We start from the raw sequence: 24,013 nt of genomic DNA, 5'->3' as shown, positions 1-24,013 counted from the left end.
TGTCAAAGACTCTTTCACGAAGACAATGCCCCTTTAAAATGTAGCCAACCTAATTGTTTTTCCTAAGGGTTAAAAGATAATCGCCCTAAATTTCCTTGCAGTTTATCTAGGGTTTCCGCTGATCTCCCACCAAAGTTACGAAGGCAAATCAGGCGAAGGCCTGAGAATTTAATGGCAATTCTGTTTTTATTACTTGGGAATGTTGAACAATTGACTGCAGCAGCACTTAAGCAATTGTGGGGGAAAGATTGCTTCTGTGTGTTTTGTAACAAAATTGTAAATTGTTAAAGAGTGGGTTTAACATCTATTCTACTTGAATATTGGAACTTTCTGCTTTAAATATTTCTCATTTTAGAATAAAAATGATTTATGATCTTAATGTCAACTTCAGTGTATGTTTGTCATTTGGGTTATGTTTCAATATATGACAATATACTTGTAGATATTCTGATTTTGAAAACATTTTTAGTAATTTTTCCTATTTAAGAAATGTACTATTGTGTTATAAATACTGATTCTCTGCAGAAATTGACATAAACTGTACTTTTTTTTTTACAGTTGGTAACTCAGTGTAATGCAAAATTTATAGAGTGCTTCAGTGCCCAGAAAGAATGCAATAAAGAGAAGAACAGAAACTCCTCAGTTGTGCCATGTAAGTTAACCTCTGTTTGGGGCTGGTGAGAAACTGACATATTTCTAGTTCAACGATTTTACAAATTTTAAGATGAACTGTAAGAAGAGTGTGTACCTTGGCAGTGAGGCTTCACAATTATTGACTGGAAAGTAGAAAAAAACATATTTGAGATACCTATTCTTTAAAGCATCTTAGGCCTATTCTATTATGCCAAGCGTACAAGCCTGATTTCTGTGGCTAAAGTAGCTGAAAATCTGTGAACTGACATTGCTTTTCTCAAATGCTGCCATATAGTCATGTTGCAAAAATCAATTTTGAAATCTGCATGGTTGTGACTAAAAATCTTCAACATGAAATTCTAGTTTTATTGTACAACTTTTATGTATTACTTTGCATCTTTGGAGGGAGCAGTGCGAGCGTGAGTGGAATGTAGTTATTTTTTAACCAACCTTCTGTCCTGAATTATTTTGCGGTGTTATCCTATCTTTCAGCTGAACGAGCTCGGGTAGGCCTTGCACCATTACCTGGGACAAAAGGAACCGATTATATTAATGCCTCCTACATCATGGTGAGTTATAAGCACTAAGAATTGTATTGCCCCATGTTGCTTAATAAACATCTAAGGTTATAACCAAAGTATAAGGTTGAAAATAAAACCATCAAATGTGCATATCCCCTCTTGTAGCCTGTTATGATTGTAGTGCCAAACAGCAGAAGCTGTTTGTTATTCTTTTTAAATAATAATGGGGTGATATTTTACACATTATCTACGCTACCTACAGACTAAACCATTATGAAAAATTATATGGGACAAAAAAATGGTCCATTTTGTTTTTTAGACGATTTAGAGGTTTAATCTGGGATTTTGAATGCCGAAGAAATTGCTTCTTTCCATTCTTGTCACTTGAAAAGATGACTGATACAGCTACATTTTGCTCTCATTGATTTTATATATTCACAAGATGTTTTCCTGGGAATAATCGAGTCTCTTTACATGTGGATATCGAATTGAATCAGTGTGCTTTTGTTGTAAATAAAAAAGGATCATGACTGTGCAATATGGCTTTGTTGACTTTAAGAATGTGGTAGCATCCTCGCCTCTGAGTCAGAAGTTCGTGGGTTTAAGTCCCACTCCAGAGACTTGAGCCAATAATCTAGGCTGACACTTCACTGTACTGCACTGTAGGAGCAGCTGTCTTTTGAATGCGACATAAAAGATCTCATGACACTATTGGAAGACGAGCAGGGGAGTTCACCTGGTGCCCTGGCCGACATTTTTATTATTTTAAATTTTTTTTTATTATTTCATGGGATGTGGGGGTCACTGGCAAGGCCTGTATTTATTTCCCACAGCTAATTGCTCTCGAGAAGTTGATAGCGAGCCACCTTCTTAAACCACTCCAGTCCATGTAGTGAAGGTACTCCTACAGTGCTGGTAAGTAGGGAGTTTCCGGATTCTGACCCAGCAACGATGAATGAACGGCGGACGATATATTTCCAAGTCAGGACGGTGTGTGACTTGGAGGGGAACCTGGAGGCGATGGTGTTCCTTTGCACCTTCTGCCCTTGTCCTTCTAGATGGTAGAAGTTGCGGGTTTGGAAGGTGCTGTCGAAGAAACCTTGGCGAGTAGCTGCAGTGCATCTTGTAAATGGTACACACTGCAGCCACGTTACGCCGGTGGTGAAGGGAGTAAATGTTTAAGGTAGTAGATGGTGTGCCAATCAAGCGGGCTGTTTTGTCCTGGATGGTGTTGAGCTTCTTGAGTGTTATTGGAGCTGCACTCATCCAGGCAAGTGGAGAATATTTCATCACACTGCCGACTTCTGCCTTGGAAGTGGTGGAAAGGGTTTGGAGAGTCAAGAGGTGAGACACTCATCGCAGAATACCCAGCCTCTAACCTGCTCTTGTAGCCACAGTATTTATGTGGCTGGTCCAGTTAAGTTTCTGGTCAATGGTGGCCCCCAGGATGTTGATGGTGGTGGACTCGGCGATGGTAATGCCATTGAGTATCAAGAGGAAATGGTTAGACTCTCGCTTGTTAGTGATGGTCATTGCCTGGCATTTGTGTGGCGCGAATGTTACTTGCCACTTATCAGCCCAAGTCTGGATGTTGTCCAGGTCTTGCTGCATGCTGGCATGGACTGTTTCATTATCTGAGGAATTGCGAATGGAACTGAATACTGTGCAAACATCAGCGAACATCCCCACTTCTGACCTTATGATGAAGAGAACTTCATTGATGAAGCAGCTGAAGATGGTTGGCCCCGGGACATTGCCCTGAGGAACTCCTGCAGTGATATCCTGTGGCTGAGATGATTGGCCTCCAACAACGACAACCATCTTCCTTTGTGCTAGGTATGACTCCAACCAGTATAGAGTTTTCCCCTTGATTTCCATTGACTTCAATTTTACTTGAGCTCCTTGGCGCCACACTCAGTCAGATGCTATCCCGGTGTCCTGGCCAATATTTATCCCTCAATCAACATAACAAAAATGGATTATCTGGTCATTATTCCGTTGCTGTTTGTGGGAGCTTGCTGAGCGCAAATTGGTTGCTGCGTTTCCTATATTACAATAGTGACTACACTTCAAAATTACTTCATTGGCTGTAAAGCGCTTTGGGATGTCCGGTGGTTGTGAAAGGCGCTATATAAATGTAAGTCTTTTCTTTCTGTCTTGATGTCAAGGCAGTCACTCTCCCCTCACCTCTGAAGTTCAGTTTTGGCCAAGGCTGTAATGAAGTTTGGAGCCGAGTGGTCCTGGCTAAATAAAACAGAGAATCGGTGAGCAGGTTATTGGTGAATAAGTTTTGCTTGCTAGCACTTTCAACGACACCTTCCATCACTTTGCTGATGATTGAGAGTTGGCTGATGGGGCAGTAATTGGCCGGATTGGATTTGTCCTGCTTTTTGTGAACAGGATATACCTGGCCAATTTTCTTCTTTGTTGGGTAGATGCCAGTGTTGTAGCTGTACTAGAACAGCTTGGCTAGAGGCATGGCTAGTTCTGGAGGACAAGCCTTCAGCACGACAGCCGGGATGTTGTCGGGGCCTTTTTCTGTATCTGCTGCACTCTGCCATTTCTTGATAACACGTGGAGTGAATTGAATTGACTGAAGACTGGTATCTGTGATGGTGGGAACCTCAGGAGGAAGCCGAGATGGATCACCCACTCAGCACTTTGGACTGAAAATGGTTGTGAATGCTTGAGCCTTGCTTTTGAACTCACGTGCTGGGCTCTGCCATCATTGAGGAAATGGGATTTTCATGGGGCCTCCTCCTCCTGTTAGTTATTTAATGGTCCACTATCATTCACAACTGGATGTGGCAGGACTGCAGAGCTTTCATCTGATCCATTGCTTGTGGGATCGCTTAGCTCTGTCTATAGCATGCTGCTTCTGCTGTTGAGCATGTATGTCATCCTGTGTTGTAGTTTCAACAGGTTGGCACCCCATTTTCAGATACGCCTGGTGCTGCTCTTTTACACGCCTCATTGAACCAGAGTTGATTGTCTGGCTGGATGGTAAAGTTGCATCTGTCTTCACAAAAGAAGAGGATGAAGTTAATGTCACAGTAGAGGCAAGGGAGTAGAGTTATTGGATAGGATAAAAATACAGTAGATAGAAAGGAGGTGCTAAATAGGTTGTCATCACTCAAAGTTAACTAGTCACCTGGTCCAGATGGGATGCATCCTAGGTTGTTGAGGGAAGCTAGGATGGGGATAGCTGAAGCTCTAACCACATTCTTTCAATCCTCCTTGGTTATGGGAGTGGTACCAGAGGACTGGAGGATTGCAAATGTTACACCCCTGTTCAAAAAATGGGAGAGGGATTATCCTGGTAATTACAGGTCAATCAATCTAACATCAGTGGTGGGAAAAGTACTAGAGACCATTGTCGAGGACAAAATTAATTCTCACTTGGAGAAGCTTAGGTTAATAAGGGACAGCCAGCATGGATTTGTTACAGGCATATTGTGCCTGACTAACCTGATTGAGTTCTTTAATGAAGTAACAGTGAGGGTTGATGAAGGTAGTGCAGTAGATGTTGTATATATAGACTTTCAAAAGGCATTTGATAAAGTACCATTTAACAGACTTATTTGGAAAATAGAAACACATGGTATTGAAGGGATAGTGGTAACTCGGGTACATAATTGGCTCAGGGATAGGAGGCAGAGAGTAGCGGTGAAAGGATGTTTTTCTGATTGGAGAGAAGTATGTAGTGGGATCCCCCACAGTCGGCATTAGGACTGTTGCTTTTCTAGTTATAGATTAATGACCTGGACTTTGGCATCGGGAGTACAATTTCAAAGTTTGTGGATGATATAAAACTTGATAATGTAGTAAACAGTGAGCAGGATAGTAGCAGACTTCAGGAAGACATAGACAGACTGGTGAAATGGGCAGACACATGGCAGATGCAATTTATTGCGGACATGTGAAGTGATGCACTTTGGGAGCAACAACATGGAGAGGCAGTATAATCTAAATGGTTCTATTTTGAGGGGGTGCAAGAGCAGAGGGACCTAGTGGTTCATATTCAATTCAGTTCAATTCAATTTTATTTGTCATATATGCAACAAACATGTATACTGCACAATGAAATGTTGATTTTTACGAGTCCTCCCAACATTGGAATAAATATGGCATAGCAATGATAAAAATACTAATAGAAATACAGTAATAATAAATAAAACAACAGTAATAAATAATAATAAATTATTAGTTCATGAGTCTTATGGCCTGGGGGTAGAAGCTGTTTCGAAACCTGCTGGTACGAGACCGTATGCTTCAGTATCTCTTACCGGACGGGAGCAGGGCGAAGAGGTTGTGGCTGGGGTGGCTCGCATCTTTGATGATTCTCAGGGCCTTCTCCCGGCACCTCTCGGGGTAGATATCCTGCACAGCAGGTAGTTTAATTCCTATAGTATGTTGTGCAGCTTTCACCACCATCTGTAGAGCCTTGCGGTCTATGGCGGTGCAGTTGCCATACCAGGTAGTGATGCAGCCGGACAGGATACTCTCGATGGTGCACCAGTAGAAGTTGGTGAGAATCTGGGGGGCCATTCCAAATTTCTTCAGTCTCCTGAGGAAGAACAGGCATTGGCATACCTTCTTGGTTACGACGTCGATGTGATTGGACCACGTTAAGTCCTCCGTAATGAATACACCCAGGAATTTGAAGCTGCTAACTCTCTCCACCTCAGCCCCTTCGATGTAGATTGGGGTGTGTCCCTCCCCCTGCCGCTTCCTGTAGTCCACGATCATCTCCTTTGTTTTGCTGATATTGAGGGAGAGGTTGTTGTACTTGCACCATTCTCCTAGGGCTCTTACCTCCTCCCTGTAGCCTGTCTCGTCGCCATTCGTGATCAGGCCTACAATGGTAGTGTCATCAGCAAACTTGATGATGGAGTTGGAGTTGTGCGTGGCCCTGTAATCGTGAGTAAACAGGGAGTACAGAAGGGGGCTGAGCACACAACCCTGGGGAGCTCCCGTGTTCAGGATCAGTGTGGAGGAGGTATTACTGCCTATTTTCACCACCTGGGGTCTGCCCGTCAAGAAGTCCAGGATCCAGTTGCATAGGGAGGTGTTAAGTCCTAGCTCACTGAGTTTGTTGACAAGCTTGGAGGAGATAATGGTATTGAATGCTGAACTATAATCAATGAACAACATTCTCACATAGGTGTTCCTCTTATCCAGATGTGATAAGGCAGTATGCAGTGCAGTGTCGATGGCATCATCCCTAGATCTGTTTGGGCGGTAGGCAAATTGGAGTGGGTCCAGTGTGTCAGGTAGTAAGGAATTGATGTAGGTTTTGACCAGCCTCTCAAAGCACTTCATGATGACAGAAGTGAGTGCTATGGGGCGGTAGTCGTTTAAACAGGTTACTTTTTTGGGGGGGACTGGAATAACCAACGTCATCTTGAAGCGGATGGGGACTACAGACTGGTATAGTGAACGGTTGAACATATCCATAAACACGGCTGCCAGCTGGTCAGCGCATGCTCTAAGGACATGCCCAGAGATTCCATCTGGACCGGGTGCTTTGTGGGTGTTCACTCTCTTAAAAGTCTTACTCACGTCAGCCACGGAAACTGAGCCGCGGGCGCCCTTGTAACAGGCCAGTTGTTGTTGGCCTCAAACCGGGCGTAAAAAGTGTTGAGCTCGTCCGGGAGAGAGGCATTACTGGGCATGACACAGCTGGGTTTCCCTTTATAGTCCGTAATAGATTGTAATCCACTCCACATCCTTCGCAAATCTGAGCTGATAGTGTGACTCCACTTTGTCTGTGTATTGTCTTTTTGCATTTTTGATGGTTTTTCTGAGGTCGTACCTTGATTTCTTATACTCATCCATATCCCCAGAATTGAATGCGATGGACCGTGCTTTTAACATAGCACGGATATCGCCATTTACCCATGGTTTCTGGTTGGGAAATGTTCGTACAACAATCCTCGGAACAACGTCATCTATGCACTTGTTTATGAAACTAATGACTGAATCTGTATTTGTGTTGATGTCATTGTCCGAGGCATTCCGGAACATATCCCAGTCAGTGGAATCAAAACAGTCTTGTAACATAGCGTCTGATTGATCCGACCAGCGTTGTAGAGATCTCATCACAGGCTTTTCCTGTTTCAGTTTTTGCCTATAGGTGGGTAGCAGCAGGATGGAGTCGTGATCTGATTTGCCGAAGGGAGGGCGGAGGAGGGCCTTGTATCCATCCCGGAACGGAGTGTAAACGTGATCTAGTGTGTTCTTGGCTCGCGTTGGGCATTATTCCCAAGTCTTTGAAGGTGGCAGGGCAAGTTGATAAGATGGTTAAGAAAGTATATGGGATACTTGGCTTTGTAAATAGGGGCATTGAATACAAAAACAAGGAAGCCATGCTAAATTTTTACAAATCACTGGTTAAGCTTCAGTTGGAGTATTGTGTATAATGCTGGGCACCACACTTTAGGAAGATTGTCAAGGCCTTGGAGAAGGTACAGAGGACGTTTACCAGGATGATACCAGGCATGAGGGACTTCAGTTATGTGGAGAGATTGGAGAAGCTGGGATTGTTCTCCTTAGAGCATAAAAGGTTAAGGGGAGACCTAATAGAGGTATGCAAGATTATGAGGGGTTTTGATAGAGTAAGTAGGGAGAAACTGTTTCCTCTGGCAAGTGGATTGGTAACCAGATGTCATAGATTTAAAGTAATTGGCATATAAACATAGAGGGGAAATGAGGAGAAATTTTTTTGCACAAAGTATTGTTAAGATCTGGAACGCACTACCTGAAAGAGTGGTGCAAGCAGATTCCATAGGAACTTTCAAAAGGCAATTGGACATGTACTTGAATAGCACTAATTTGCAGGGCTATGGGGAAAAATCTGAGGTGTGGGGCTAAATTGGACAGCTCGTTCAAAGAACTGGCACAGGCATGTCGGACCGAATGGCCTCTTTCTATGCTGTAACATTCTATGATTCTTTGATTTATCCCTCAACCAACATAACTGAAACATTATTAGGGAATTTTTCACATTCTGTTTATGGGACCTTGCTGAGTGCCAATTGGCTGCCGCCTTTTCCTACATTGCAACAGTGTCTACACTTCAAAAGTATTGAATTGGCTGTGAAGTGCTCGCAGATGTCTTGAAGACATGAAAGCCGTTATACAAATGCAAGTTCTATACTCTGTACTGAAGTATATAGATTTCACTTTGTTTCTCTATATTGTGTTTTTCTTAAAGTCAGAGCAAGTATATTTTTAAAAAGTTATTAAATTGAACCACAAGAGGTTCTAATTTCTCACAGGAGCTTGTATATTATTGCAGAAATGTGCTGTATTTAAGTCTCTTACCTTTCAGTGTGCTTCTAATCATCACACAGACAATAGTGATTAAAAAGTCTGTTCATTTTTACAGGGATATTACAGAAGCAATGAATTTATTATTACCCAGCATCCTTTGCCACATACTACAAAGGATTTTTGGCGAATGATTTGGGACCACAATGCACAAATTATTGTCATGTTACCAGACAACCATGGACTAGTGAGTATCAACAGTTTGTTGTAATTTTACTATTCCAGCTGCTGTTTTCTTTTCATTTATTTTAATTTTGTCTTCTGAATATTTAATTTTAAATATAAATCAGGTATAACTTACCAGACCTTTGATTAATGCTAACCATTTGAAGTAGGTTTTAGTGTAGAATATCTAGGAACTTGATTATGTAACAGCACCTGAATTTTTCATTTAATTGGGATTATAAATATTCAAATCTTACAGGTTTGAAACTCTCTGCATGACTGATGAGTTATTCTAATAATTCTGCTATATTATAAGAATGCTAAATTTAGTCTTCATTGGTGATGCTCAACTCCCTTTTAAAATCAGATCATTCTTTCTCGTGAGAAATTCAGATGGACCACTGCTGGTATTCACCACACTTTGAATATGCAGCTGTTTTGTGACTCATTAATCTTAACCGTAATTCTGTCCAAGTTGTAGAAAGTATCAGTATCTGCAGTCTAAGTGCTGAAGCTGAATGTATTTAAATTAGTAAGAGTTTAGTTTAAAAAAAAGATGACTCTTGTTTGTTGGCTCCAGATAGCATTGGCAGCAGTGGCCACGCAACCCACTTCCTCTACAGCAATGCAAACAAGGCCAGGAACACCAAAGTGGGAGGAGCATAAATGCAATTAAGAACAATTACATTAAAAAAGAAAGTTGAAAGCAAAACAGACAAGTATAAATTATAACTGTGGAAAAATAGTTTAGGAACTCATAATTACTATTGCTTTGTATGGGACCACCAGCTGTAATTCTCCCTCTAATTTAGTTTTGGATGAGCAGAACTTTTCTCCAGTTAAATATTGGGAAGAGCGAAGCCATTGTTTTCGATCCCCACCATAAACTCCGTTCCCTAGCCACTGACTCCATCCCTCTCCCTAACATCTGTCTGAGGCTGAACCAACCTTGGTGTCTTATCTGACCCTGAAATGGGCTTCCGACCACATATCCGCTGCATAACTAAGACCACCTTTTTCCACCACTATAACATCGCCCGTCTCCGCCCTTGCCTCAGCTCATCCGCTGCTGAAACCGTCATCCATGCCTTTGTTACCTCTAAATTTGACTATTCCAACATACTCCTGGCTGGCCTCCCACATTCTACCCTACTTAAACTTGGAGTTATCCAAAACTCGGCTGCCCATGTCCTAACTCGCATCAAGTCCCATTCACCCATCACCCCTGTGCTCACTGACCTACATTGGCTTCCGGTTAAGCAACACCTCGATTTCAAAATTCTCATCCTTGTTTTCAAATTTCTCCATGGCCTCACCCCTCCCTATCTCTCTAACCTCCTCCAGCCCCACAACCCCCCGAGACACCTGCGCTCCTCTAATTCTGCCCTCTTGAGCATCCCTGATTATAATCGCTCAACCATTGGTGGCCGTGCCTTTTGTTGCCTAGGCCCCAAGCTCTGGAATTCCCTGCTTAAACCTCTCCACCTCTCTACCTCTCTTTCCTCCTTTAAGACACTCTTTAATACCTACCTCTTTGACCCCCATGCTTTTGGTCACCTGTCCTAATTTTTCTTTATGTGGCTCGGTGTCAAATTTTTTGTCTTATAATACTCCTGTGCAGCGCCTTGGGACGTTTTACTATGTTAAAGACGCTATATAAATACAAGTTGTTGTTGTTGTAATATTCCCCTCCCTTGTGGTAGTTGCCACAACCTCTTATGAGCACCTCCCCTCTGAATACAGCTCAGAACAAGAACTAGCAGAGCAGATTCCAGCCTGTGTCTGAGCCGATTCTCAGTGCTACTGTACCTGACCGATTTGCCATATCATGTTTCTTTAGTTTATCTTTAATATTGCACAACTCTGGGGCATGAAAAATGAAGAAATATTATTGCTGCATTATTAATTTTGATCCTGAACAAAACTCAGCATTAGCACATTACTAATTAGCACTACATTCTAAATGAAAATGTTTAATTCTGTTAAATGGGGGAAAATTGGGCACAAAGGTCCAATTTAGGGGGCTGACCTTCTGCGCCCGAACAGCATAGGAAACATATCCTAGGCCATATTGGTTCAGTTGTTGTAGAGGTGTCCCTCGCATCAGGTAAAAATGAGCGTTAGGCTACTTGAACATATAATAAGGGGCCATATCCCTGTTTTAGGACCCTTTTCCCAAATTGGGCAGCGACAAGGCAGAACAGGCTTGAGGGGCTGACTGGCCTTCTCCTGTTCCTGTAACTAAGCAGAACTTGTTTTTGCAGTTCCACTGCGGCCTAGCCAGCGGTCCTTAAAGGGATCATTGGAGGCCGCTGAAGAACAGATACATTTTTGGCTTTAAACTTTTTTTAAACTTGCCATAATGTGGAGGAGCCAGAAAGACCAGGGGTGCTCCTCCTACCTCCACAGCAGTGCTGCGGGCCGCTGCCGGCCCTCCCCTCGGTCCCCTCCCAATCTCTTCCACCCCGCCGCCCCCCCCCCCCCACCCCCCCGCAGGACCTAGCTGAGGGTTGCTGAAAGCACCACAGTTGCCTAGCTTTCATCCTCACTTCACCGCCAAGCTTTCTGGAAATACGCGGTAGACATCCACAGTTTGCTGGCCTTATTCAAATGAAGTTCAAGGCCTAATATCAATTGGGCCTTGGGCCTATCTATTCTGGCCGAAGGATCGTTCCCTGTGACTAGTTTATGCCGGCCTAGTGGTGCGAACCAATTTCCACCCCGTTATCTTCAAATAGTTACTAGGAGTAGCATTTCATGGAAATTAATCTAAGAAAAGATGTAAATTTATAGGAATGGAGTAGGGTTCATTTATAGAATATAGAGATTTATTAATATAAATTCTCCTTCCTACTAAAAATAAAAGAGCAGGTACTTCAGTGAACCTAGTAAAGAGCTACTTCAACTGCAGTGCTTTACTTATAGAATCAATCTTGTAATTCATGGCCACAAATGGAACCTGACCTTTACTTAACATGGACCTTATTTTCTTTTGTGAAAGTGGCTTGCCATTTCCAGCTTTATACTTGCTGTGCTTGATTAAAAAACTGTCAAATCTTCACTTATTTAGAGGCAAAGTTCATTCTTAATATTATGCATGTAGTTAATGCCCATCTCAACCCTAAACAAAGCAATTATTTACTAGCTGAGTGTCAGAACAGTCGCCAAGAAGATGTCAAAATTAACAGTAACGGTCAAAGCAGCTGGAGTGTAAAATGTTTATTCCAACTTACGGGAGTGCTTTCACTGCAGGGGACTAGATTTTGCAATGACTTTATGCAGCACTGGAGCTAAAGAAAACAAGCCAGAACATATTTTATGGGAATTTTGTCATTAAAATTGTTAGAATTATTTCTGAAGGTCTCGTGAAGGACTAAAGGTGATGTTTACAATTGCAACAAATGCCTTGTTTTAAAGTGCTTGGTGCTTGTTCTCCCTTGTGTAATTTAATTTTTTAAATCTCATGTGTTGAGGAAAAATTTAAACTTCAACATACATGTAGGTAACTTACTTTTATACTATATTTTAATGAGCTTTTATACGTATATTAAAGATTAAAAGTGGAGCATGGTCCAAAGATATTGCACCTATAGGTGGCACTGTGAGCATAATGTGAACTGATAAAGTGTCACATGATGGGGCCACCTAAAGCAAAAATAAATAATGCACCTTTGGAATCACACACAAGGGAAAATAGCTTTTAAAGAAAAGGTCAGTAATAAAAAAAAATACAAAGTTAGTAATGGAGTATCTTTCAAAAATGTATCCCACTCAAGGAAGAAGCCACCATGCAAGTACCCATGGAACACCCTCCTATCCTCAAACTCGATAGCTGCATGAAACACCCACACAAACTTCCTCCACCCCCTCCAATTGAAATCATCCGGTGAACCGCCCTACCTCTGAGGACTGGAAAACCTCGTGCTGGGACTCCCCCAACAGCCAAGACATCATTTCTCTCTGGCACACCACTTCCCACCCTAAGACAAAGTCACATAATTAACAACAAGAACCCAGCACTCTAGAATTGGAAAAACCCAGCACTGCCCCCCCAATTCCGCACCACCTGCAAAATGGAAAAAATAGCTGTCTAAGCCCCCCAACTGTTGGGACAGCATCTGTACTCCACACTCTTTGGTGGCTGGAAAGTTCCCATTCAGGCAACATTCAGGCCTCTACCGCCCCTCCCCTACTGAGACATTCTCACTCCAAGCCCACCCAACCATACTGAGACCAAATCACCGCCAGTAACCCAACACAGTTAAATGGGACCGCACCCCTGCTGAGCCAAGATTCACACTCTGGTTTCCCCACCACCACTCCGAAGGCAAAATCACGCACAAGCAACAACCCCTAACATCACCACCCCTGGTAAGAAAACATTCCGCTGAGGCAAATGTTCCTTTTGATATCCCTACTGACCCTTGGGAGCAGCCAATGAATTACAAGCAATGAACACTCTACAGGAAAACAGTTATGCATTAATTGATCACAAGATGTGCTAAGCAATTCAACCTGTTGGATATCCCTAATTACAGCAAAGGCAGGCTAGATAACATACAACTCCATCATAGTAGCAGAATAATATGTATATTACCTCGTATAATGCTTCTGTCCTTAGTATTATAGAAGTACTTTCTTCATTCATCAAAATTTACTGGTAGGAGATGCTGCACAGTGCACAAAATCAATTGCACAAGGCCTGTATTTGAGGCACCTAGAGTGAGGACATCATCTTCGGTGACAAAAACATATTTTGTCTACTAAATTCTTGGTTTGGATTCTGTACTGCTTTAAACAGAAAGGGAGGGGTTAAAAACCTAGGATCACAGAGATGATGGAACATATTTAAGGAAAACAACATTGGAGCAGAAATTTGTCTTGGTTGCGCAAAACGGGCTACAGCGAATCGGCAGCACGTTATACACTCCGCCCGTTTTCTTTTCCATTGACGAGAAAATCGGACGGAGTATAAAACGGGCTGGTGATTCGCTACCACCCATTTTGGACTGCCGCCCAAGACAAATTTCTACCCCATTACCTCAGAAAAGAGATGGTTTGTCTGTACAAGTGTCTTAGCCCATACAAATGTAAATTGATAATTCAAAGATCGGCTCCTCGAGGTTTAAGGTATGAATTATTTTAAAGATCGGTGCTATCACAATAAATCATAAGTTTATTTATGCTAGTGTCAAGGAATGACTAATCATCTAATATTGTTGAGGCAACCAATCCTTTGTGGACGGGCAATAAATGTGGGCATCCCGTAAATGAATTTTTTAAAAAGTAGGCCCGAGTACAGTGCAAGGGTTCCCTGGTTGATCCCCAGTACTTGCTTTCTAGATATTGGACAGGTAAAGACATATTGTAGGGAATGTAAAGTCCATTTACAGGAGCGGTTGATGTTGCAAAATCCCAGAAATGTAACACTCACCCGCTGGTAGTTGATTTACAGCCCATGGTATGAAGCCATATTTTTCTGTAGCAGGGCATATTTACAACATCAGATTTCCCTGCTGACAGGGGGCACACCATGTTGCAGCCTCATAGGGTTCACTCCAAAGAATGTCCACCCTAATATTAGCTTGTCAACTTGGCTCTGCTGGAAACACTCTCGCCTCTAAGTCAAGAAGTTGTGGGCTCAGTACTGTGAACTGCACGGCAGTGTTCTCATTAAAACAAGGCCCCATCTGTTTGCTCCAGTGGTTCAGGATGGGACAATAAACCAAGGTCCTGTCTAATTGTTCCACGAGTGTAGATGGATCTTGTTCACCACTATTCAGAAGCAGGGAGTTGTCCCAGTGTCCTGGCCAATGTTCCTTCCTCAAAGAAAAAAGCCATTCATCTCAACAACAACAACTTGTATTTATATAGCGCCTTTAATGTAGTAAAATGTCCCAAGGCACTACACAGGAGTACTATAAGATAAAAAAATTGACACTGAGCCACATAAGGAGAAATTAGGGCAGGTGACGAAAAGCTTAGTCAAAGAGGTAGGTTTTAAGGAGTGTCTTAAAGGAGGAAAGAGAGGTAGCGAGGCGGACAGGTTTAGGCAGTGAATTCCAGAGCTTAGGGCCTAGGCAGAGAAGGCAATCTCCTTTTTATTTATGGGGTATTTGTGGTGCAGAATGGTTGTTACGCTTCCCTATATTAATAACAGTCACTGCGCTCAAAAAGTAATTTATTATATGAAGCTCTTTGAAACGTTGCAATGCAAAAAGCACTAAAGTAATGCTACTATGATGTATTGCTGTTGTGGGATGATGCCAAGCAAAGACATCTCTCACAATCAAAGGAGAAAACAATCAGATAGGTGGTCAGCAAGGCCTGTTTCCACACTCCTCCCAGCTGGGAGTTTAAGAACAGCATTGGTAGAAGCCAAGGAGCAGGTTGCCTGTCCAGCCTATAGACTAAGGAAGAGAAAGCATAATTGTGTATCTACTGCTAAATTACTAGGAATCACATGCCCTCACTACCCCCACCCCAATAGTGCTCCCAAGGCATTCAAACCAATAACAATCCCATATCCATGATAATGAGTTGCAAGTTTGAGACTAACAAGAATAGCACAGGTCTTGAAAATAACATTGTGTGCAAAAAATGCAATTTGGTCTAAATGCAAATGAGTTGGGACAATGTTGGAAAGGCTTATTTTTACCCTCTGTATTTTTCCCTTTTGCTACTTTTCAATGTTGTATGATTTCACATGCCTAAATCCTCCTGTTATACATCATTCCCTGCCAAACCCATCGTAAAACCAGGTGGTGGGAAATGTGCAAAAGTGACCAGGAATGACTCAGCTTTTCATTCCCCCATCTCCTTTTAAAGGAACACATGGCTTGTGCTCAATGTCTTTTCTCGGGTGAAATGGCCAAGTTTGGAAACTTATAGGCTATGCATTATGCTGTGGAATTGCTTGAAGTATTGCCCTGGAGAATCAACCCACTGCCTTCCCAATATTGGGAACATCTGTACAATTGGGGCCCTTAGACTCACAACTCCCTTCCGCACTCAAAAATAGCTCAGCTTCAGAGCGACATTACAAGTACAAGGCAACATCAAGTCTCCACACCCTCCGGCTGACCTTCTGACATTCTATTGGGTATTTTTTCTACTTGAAACAAATGGGCCTGGATTTTACGGTCATTGGCGAATGAATGGTGCACGCAGTTCATTGCACATACAGCTGCCCACAGACTTTAGTGGACTTTTGCGCAGCAACTTACAGTAAATAGAGAGCTATTTCAGCGTGGCACCTTCTACAGGTGATCTGGGACCTCTGTGAGAAGTCATCAGCAACAGCTTGTCTCTTCAACCAATCAGATTGAAGAATCCTCACTGAGCCATGCAGGGGGTAATTTTAACCCCCAAAAATGGCTGGGTTAAAGTGTTAAAAATTTGAATCCTGACCCCCAACCCCCCTCTAACACACTCACCTCTGGTTTTAAGGGGGGGCGGGCAGAAAACCCGCCTCTAACCCGCTCACTTCCGGTTTTAAGGTGGGGTGGGCAGACAACCCACTCCCAGGAGACGGGTTGGCACTTTAAATATGATATTGAGGCTGGAAGCCTTGGATTTAGCCTGCTTTGCAGGTTTAACTGTGGCCGGCTGGATTCCTGGGCTTCGGGAATCCTGGCAGATGCAGCAAGGCGAGGACCGCCTCGGGGAGCACTCCTTGTGGGCCAGGAGGAGCAGGAGTGTCCCCCCCCCACCAGCCCCCATTCTCCCCCACCATCAGCCTCCCCATACAAACCTGCACCCCGCCTCCCCCTACCGGGGTCGGGGCTCGGACCTACCTGGCGCTATGGCCTCTTCTCCAGGGTTCCCCGCCCGACTGGAAGCCAAGCCTGTCAATCAGGCTGACTTCCGGGTGGGGAACCAGTCAGCGATGTTACACGCACACTGCGGAGTTAAAACTCCACAGCATGCTGGGAGACCCGGATTTCCGGGTTTCCCGTGCACTACCGGCCCCCTCCCCCCACACCCAGCTGGTCCAAAAGTTAAAATTCACCCCGCAGAGTCTAATCCAGGAAGTGTAGGTAGAATATTTAATTCAATGTAAAATCATGTACAGAAAGCAAAATAAAGAGAGGGAAAGAAAGATGGGATTAAGAGAGATATAAAAGAGACAGAAAGAATAAGTAAAAATTTATTTTTAAATCCCCAACATTAATTAAAATCTGAAGGAATGAAACTCTACACTTGTAAAAGTAAATTTTCAGTGCCAGAGAGGTTGTTTGGCAGTAATTAAGACTTATCATACTGTTAAACATTCACTTACATAGAAACATAGAAGATAGGAGCAGGAGTAGGCCATTCGGCCCCTCAAGCCTGCTCCGCCATTTAATGAGATCATGGCAGATCATCCAAATTCAGTACCCTGTCCCTGCTTTCTCCCCATATCCCTTGATCCCTTTAGCCTCAAGAAATATATAGAAACATAGAAGATAGGAGCAGGAGTAGGCCATTCAGCCCCTCTAGCCTGCTCCACCATTCAATGCGATCATGGCTGATCATCCAAGTTCAGCACCCGGTGTGGTAAACCACTGTTATTGTTGTTCACCGTTGTTGTTGCACACTGTTGTATCTATGCATGCCTCAGCTGGCTCCGCCCCTGGCTCCACCCACATGCCCAGGTATAAAGGTGACTGCTCTGCAGCCCCCTGCCTTCTTGGAAACCAGTCAACCACGAGAGGCATGCTCTGTTCTTTGTTAATAAAAGCCTTTTTGTTACTCTCCTAACTCTCTGGGCTAGATTTTCAGTTGCTTGCGCCAGCAGTTAGCGCCTTAAGAGAAGTGATTTCCGGGCGCTATGCGTGTAGCGCCCGGGCGCAGCGCAGTTTGCGCCCCGCCCCAAATTAAGTTGCCCGTTAGCGCCGGCGCAAAGTTTAGCGCCCGCCCGGATGCGCGCGCAGAAAATGACGTCACATCCTCGTGCAACGCCCTTTGGCCGCCCCGATTGCAAACTTCAGTCGGACCGCCCCATTGTGCGGCGGGCGGCCGGAGCGTTTGGAAAAAGGAACGCAACACAACCAGCGCGGGCCCCGGGGGGCGCTAATTAAAGGGAACGTCCTCTCCAGTATAAAGGCCATCCATTATTTCAGAAAACAGTCTTGTGCAACGCATTTCTGGAGACACAACAAGGAGGATAGCTAACTGGTTTCAAGCAGCAAGAGCCAGGTATTTTTGGACTCAGGCAACAGCGCTGCAAGTGGCCATTTGGAAATTAGAGTGTTTGCCAGGATTTGATGGGGGTTGCATGGGGTGCCAACGCGGAGCTGCAGCTCCATGTCCGTAGGGCTCGCAGACGTATTGTGAGAGGGGCAGCCCTGGCTAGAGGCAGAGGGGGCTACAGGCGTCGGCCACGTAGGCCTTACCCAGTCAGGCTATACCGCCAGCAGCGCTCCTACCTAAACATGAGTGCCGCGCGATGTGTTAAAAGGCTCCGATTCCGGAAGGGGGTGATTGCAGAGATCTGCCACCTGCTTCGCCGAGATCTGCGGCCAAAGCTCAGGTGCAGGACGTCTCTGTCGGTGGAAGTGAAGGTGACAGTGGCATTGAACTTCTATGCCACCGGCTCCTTCCAATACGCTGCTGGGGACATAGCAAACATCTCCCAGTACGGCGTGCATCGCTGCATCCGCCAGGTGACCGAAGCACTGTTCAGAAGGAGAAGCCAATTCATCTCCTTCCCCATGGCCCTGGAGAGCCAGCATCAGCGCGCATTGGGATTTTCCAGACTCGGGGAATTCCCCTTGGTGCAGGGCGCCATTGACTGTACGCATGTGGCTTTGCGGGCCCCTCTGGAGCATGGCGAGCAGTATCGCAACAGGAAGGGCTACCATTCTCTGAATGTGCAGCTGGTCTGTGACCACAAGCAGCGCATCATGGCAGTCAATGCCAGCTTCCCAGGCAGCAGCCACGATGCCTTTATCCTGCGGCAGAGTACTGTGCATGACATGTTCCAGGCACAGCCTCCCCCAAGAGGATGGCTACTCGGGGACAAAGGCTATCCTTTGTGCACCTGGCTCATGACCCCGCTCCGCGCGCCCAGGACCGCTGCTGAAGAGGCCTACAACGAGAGCCATCAAACCACCCGCAACATCATCGAGCTAACTATTGGGGTCCTCAAGCAGCGGTTCCGCTGCCTTGATCGCTCCGGAGGAGCTCTCCAGTATTCGCCGGACCGGGTCTCCCAATTTGTGGTGGTTTGCTGCATGCTACACAACCTGGCTATCCGCAGGACTCAGGCACTGCCACCTGACGTTGGACCAGCACCTCAGGAGGAGGAGCAGGAGGAGCATGAGGAGGAGGAGGAGGAGGAGGAGGAGGAGCAGGAGTACGTTCCCAGGAGGGAGCGACCAGGGCCAAGGGCCGCACGACGCCACCTTATTACACGGTACTTCTAAGCCCCCTGTCAGGGAATGGCCAGGGGCCATGAGGGAAGATGAATGCAGCCGCTCCGCAAGCCCTCAGCCGGCGAAGCCAACAAACACTAAGAAGAACAACCATGGAGACTGCATGAATAAAGATAATTTTTTATTAAACAAAAATGAAAAGCCCTTCCCACATGAATCCCCAAAAACAATAAACGGGCCCCACAAAAAGCCCAACAAACGACTCACTCCCACAAACTGGGGAGGAGCCACTCCACCTTTATTGAAACCGGGCCTCAACGTCGGCCTAACGCAAAAAAAAAGCCCTCCAAAAGCACAACCATGGGCAAAATAAAGATGGCCACCGCCATATTAAAGGAAAGCTGGCCACACCCTCTACTGAGTGGCCCGCGAGGGCGAGACCTTGCCCAGCATTTTGCCTCCCCTGCCCTGCCTGCTGCTCCTTCGCAAGCTCTGCCCAGTGGCTGCTGCGAGGCTGGGGGAAGGCGCCTGAGGCTCAGATGCCCTTCCGCCAGATGCCACTGGGGGGCGGCCTACACGGCGTTTGGGCCTCGAGGGGCCGTCTCCTGAGTGGCGCGCCTGAGCCTGGCCACCATCAGCTGCAGCCGCTTGCCCTTGACGCCCCAGAGGGGGAATGGCGGCGACGGATGGTGCAATGTGGGCCAGCTGGCGTCTGGGATGCGCTGGCTGGTGCTGTGGCGCGGTGGCACTCGGCCGGGCCCGCACTGCAGGATCCGCAGCAATCAGCCGACGGCCGGCTTGCTGGGATGGTCCAGCGCGGCGCCTGCCCTGGCGATGCCTGCCTGAGACAGCGCGTGTGGCAGCAGTGAGTGGCCCTCTGGTCCTGGTGTGCGCGCGCATCACATCCGCCAGGGTCTTGACGGCATCAGTTAGCATGCGGCCAGTCGCGGCAGTTGCTGCCCCGAACTCGCGCACACTGGTCGCCAGCGACTCGATGGCCTCAGGCATGCGCCCCACCACGCTCATGAGCTCCGTGTGGCGCCGGTCCGAGTCGTCGGCCATCTGATCGAGCTTCCGCACCTCCTCCGAAGTGAAGGTGTCCGGACTGGAGTCGCGACTCTCCCGCTGGGGAGGAGGGGGCCGAACTAGGGGACCCTTGCCGCGTTGGTGACGGCGAGTTTGCCGAGCAGCAGCACTCCCCTCTGATCCTTCCCCCCTTTGGGGGGAAGGCCGCGGGCCACGCGCACGGCTGCTGGGTGGCTGGACGCCACTGGTCCCAGAAGCTGCATTGCCCTGCGACAGTTCCTCCAGGCACTCGTCCAGTGAGGAGGTGTCGAGCATTTCCTCCTCTCCTGCGGGACGTGACTGTTCCCCCGAAGGTCCGGCTTGCTCCTCCTCCTCCTCCTGGTTGGAGGTGCTGTCACTGGCAGCCTCAGGGTCCTGGTCGTCACCAGCTGAAAGCAGGAATGCACAAGAGTAGCTTCAGAGTGAGGAGACGGCGTCAGCGAGGGAGTTAGGACTGGTGGGATTCAGCGCATTGGTGGGACAGTGGCAAAGGAGATAGCTCGGATGGGCCAGTGCGACGCGAGAGGGCCAAAAGGCGAGGTCCTTACCATTGCCGGGCAGTGGAGGGTCGGATACACCGCACGCTGTGGGGACAATCACACGTGCTCCCATGAGCACACACACGCGCTCCTCCAGCCGAGTGAGCTCCTGCAGCTTGGCGCGGCCACCCCTGGCACGGGCCTGGCGATTAAACGCTACTTTAGCCTGCAAGAGAAAGGACGGGCTGTAAGGGCGCAGTGAAGCCCTGATGTAGTGTGCACTGCCTCCCATGGTGGAATAGCTTGGACAGAGTGAAGCCCTGATGTAGTGTGCACTGCCTCCCATGGTGGAATAGCTTGGACAGAGTGAAGCCCTGATGTAGTGTGCACTGCCTCCCATGGTGGAATAGCTTGGACAGAGTGAAGCCCTGATGTAGTGTGCACTGCCTCCCATGGTGGAATAGCTTGGACAGAGTGAAGCCCTGATGTAGTGTGCACTGCCTCCCATGGTGGAATAGCTTGGACAGAGTGAAGCCCTGATGTAGTGTGCACTGCCTCCCATGGTGGAATAGCTTGGACAGAGTGAAGCCCTGATGTAGTGTGCACTGCCTCCCATGGTGGAATAGCTTGGACAGAGTGAAGCCCTGATGTAGTGTGCACTGCCTCCCATGGTGGAATAGCTTGGCCAAAGTGTAGAGTGCCGAATGGCCATTTGATGCTCATGACTGTCCCAATGCTGCTGGCTGAGGGCTGGCCAAAAGGACTTTCAGGTCCCTTTGCCCATCATGTCAGGTGTACATGCAAGAATGAGGAGGAGACTGGAAAGGCTACTCACCCTCACAATCCTGGTCAGATCGTTGTACTTCTTACGGCATTGTGTGTGGGTCCTGGGGGCCTCGCCGGTGAATGTCACCCTCTGGGCGATCTGCTTCCAGGCTTTGGTGTAGTCGTGGTGGGTTGGATTCCTCCCACTGTCTGGAAACAAGATCTTGCGCCTCACCTCCAGAGCTGTGAGCATGATGTCCAGATCACCCTCTGAGAAGCGCAGGGCACGCTGACGGGCCTTCTCTGGCGTTGCCATGACTCCCTGGGGCTGAGCAGTAGTGTTGAGGCCTCTTTGCAAGGCTGCAGTGTGCAGGGCGTGGCAGCAGACTAATTCGTCCCTTCCCCCTTTAAGAGCTGGTCGGCACCACGGGGTCTGCTGTCAGTGCAAAAATGACCGCACCCGTGCTGCGCCCCGCCTGGGCGCTATCCCTCTGGACCGCCGGCTTAGCGCCTAAAGAGAGTAGTGGAACGCCTCTTTTAGCGCTCCACCAACCTCTTAGGGCGAAGCCACTGAATTCCCGGCAACGGGGCGCTACTTTGGGGCGGGCGCTAACTTCGGGCGGGCGCTAAAGCTAGCGCCCCAAAACTGCCTAAACTGAAAATCTAGCCCTCTGTCTTTTATGAGTAATTAATAGCGCATCAATTTTATTAACAAAAACAAAATGTCGGCACCAAACGCTGAGTAGCAGGCGCTGCAGCAAATGACGGCACCAAACGCTGAGCAGCAGGCGCTGCTGCATGCCCTCAGACCAACATGCCTAGACCTAGACCCTCAAGAGGCGGGTTCGTCTACCAAGTTCGCACAATGGCTGCGTTGCTTCGAAGCTTACCTGGAAGCCTCAGCCGTGACACTAGATGGAAACAAACTAAAAATCCTGGCCTCCAAGGTGGGCCACCAAGTCTACACGCTCATCCAGGACGCGACTACCTACGCGGCGGCTATCGATCTGCTAAAAGGACAATACACACGCCCGGTAAATATGGTTTATGCCAGACACCTCCTGAGATCCCGCAAACAGCAGTCCGGGGAATTGGTGGAGGCATTCCTACGGGCACTACAGATACTCGGCCGAGCCTGCGATTGTAAAGAGGTATCGGCCGCGACACACACGGAGGGACTAATCCGAGATGCTTTCGTTGCGGGCCTCAAGTCCGACTACTCCCGGCAGAGACTGCTGGAGAAGGGCGAAATCGACCTGAAGAAGGCAGTGTCCCTCGCGCTCTCGCTAGACGCGGCCCACCGGAATATGGACGCATTCTCCCCTAACCGCCCCGCACCGTGGACGCCGCAACCTTGGGTCATGGGACCGCCACCCCCGGCACCAACTGCTGCAGCGATGTCCAAGGGCCCGAAATGTTACTTTTGTGGCCAGGCAAAACACCCCAGAGCACGCTGCCCGGCGAAAAACGCTACCTGCTCTGGCTGCGGGAAGAAAGGACACTACGTCAGCGCCTGCAAAGGTAAAATCGCTAACGCCAGCAGCGCCGCGTGTGAACCGTGGGGGCAGCCATCTTGTCCGCCATCTTGGACACCTCCAGCCGCGTGGGGATCGGGATCATGGGCGCAGCCATTTTGTCCGCCATCTTGGACGCCTCCAACTCCAATCGCGGGTGACCCGGACTCAACCACCGCCTCGTCTGACAACCACAGCGACTCGCTCGACCATACGCTGGCCTCCGTGACGCTGGACCAATCTCTCCCTCACCAACTGTCCAGGTCCATGATGGACATTACGGTAAACGGCCGCGCCACTACCTGCCTTTTCGACAGCGGGAGCACGGAGAGCTTTATCCACCCCGACATGGTGCGCAGTTACTCTCTCCCGGTCCTGCCAACGCGCCATCGGATCTCTATGGCTTCCAAATCCCATTCAGCAGACGTCAGTGGCTACTGTGTAGTGACCCTTTCAGTAAGGGGCACAGAATACAAACATTTTAAACTTCTTGTCCTGCCCCATCTCTGCGCTGCCGTTCTACTGGGGTTGGATTTTCAGTGCCACCTTAAAAGTGTCACATTAGCGTACGGCGGACCCCTCCCCCCACTCACAGCCTGCAGCCAGCAGCTTTTAAATCGCCCACCGCGCACCATTTGCAGCCTCTCCATGCTTAAAGTCTCCCCCCCCACCCCTTGTTCGCTAACCTCACCCGCGACTGTAAGCCCATCGCTACCAAAAGCAGGCGGTACAGTGCCGGGGATAGGAGCTTCATTAAATCCGAAGTAGCAAGACCCCTGAAGGAAGGGATTATTGAGGGTAGCACTAGCCCATGGCGAGCACAAGTGGTGGTAGTGAAGACTGGCGAAAAACAGCGCCTAGTTATTGACTACAGCCAGACAATCAATCGCTACACCCAGTTAGATGCATACCCACTCCCCCGCATATCTGACATGGTCAATCAGATAGCACAATTCCGGGTGTTCTCGACGATTGATCTGAAGTCGGCATACCACCAGCTCCCCATCAGGGCTGAGGACCGCCAGTACACAGCTTTTGAAGCTGACGGTCGTGTCTACCACTTCCTCCGAGTCCCCTTCGGCGTCACCAACGGGGTTTCGGTCTTCCAAAGTGAGATGGACCGAATGGTTGACCAGAACGCGCTGCAGGCCACTTTCCCCTATCTAGACAACGTCACCATC

General features: G+C 47.3%; 1 protein-coding gene across 1 annotated transcript in view; it reads left to right on the top strand.

Annotated features, from left to right (window-relative positions):
• Positions 1–24,013, top strand: part of LOC147111056 (receptor-type tyrosine-protein phosphatase gamma-like) — a gene marked incomplete at its 5' end in the record, with an annotated part of 521,022 nt that overhangs the window by 461,608 nt on the left and 35,401 nt on the right. The window contains 3 exons of the mRNA XM_085999999.1: positions 559–652; positions 1,126–1,202; positions 8,545–8,673. Of these exons, the coding sequence (XP_085856125.1) occupies positions 559–652; positions 1,126–1,202; positions 8,545–8,673 (300 nt within the window). The remainder of the gene's footprint in view (positions 1–558; positions 653–1,125; positions 1,203–8,544; positions 8,674–24,013) is intronic.

This window comes from Somniosus microcephalus, chromosome 11, assembly GCF_052327205.1.
Source record: "Somniosus microcephalus isolate GS21.2 chromosome 11, FLI_Smic_1.0, whole genome shotgun sequence".
Classification (NCBI taxonomy): domain Eukaryota; kingdom Metazoa; phylum Chordata; class Chondrichthyes; order Squaliformes; family Somniosidae; genus Somniosus; species Somniosus microcephalus.
This window is presented reverse-complemented; position numbering and strand designations above follow the sequence as displayed.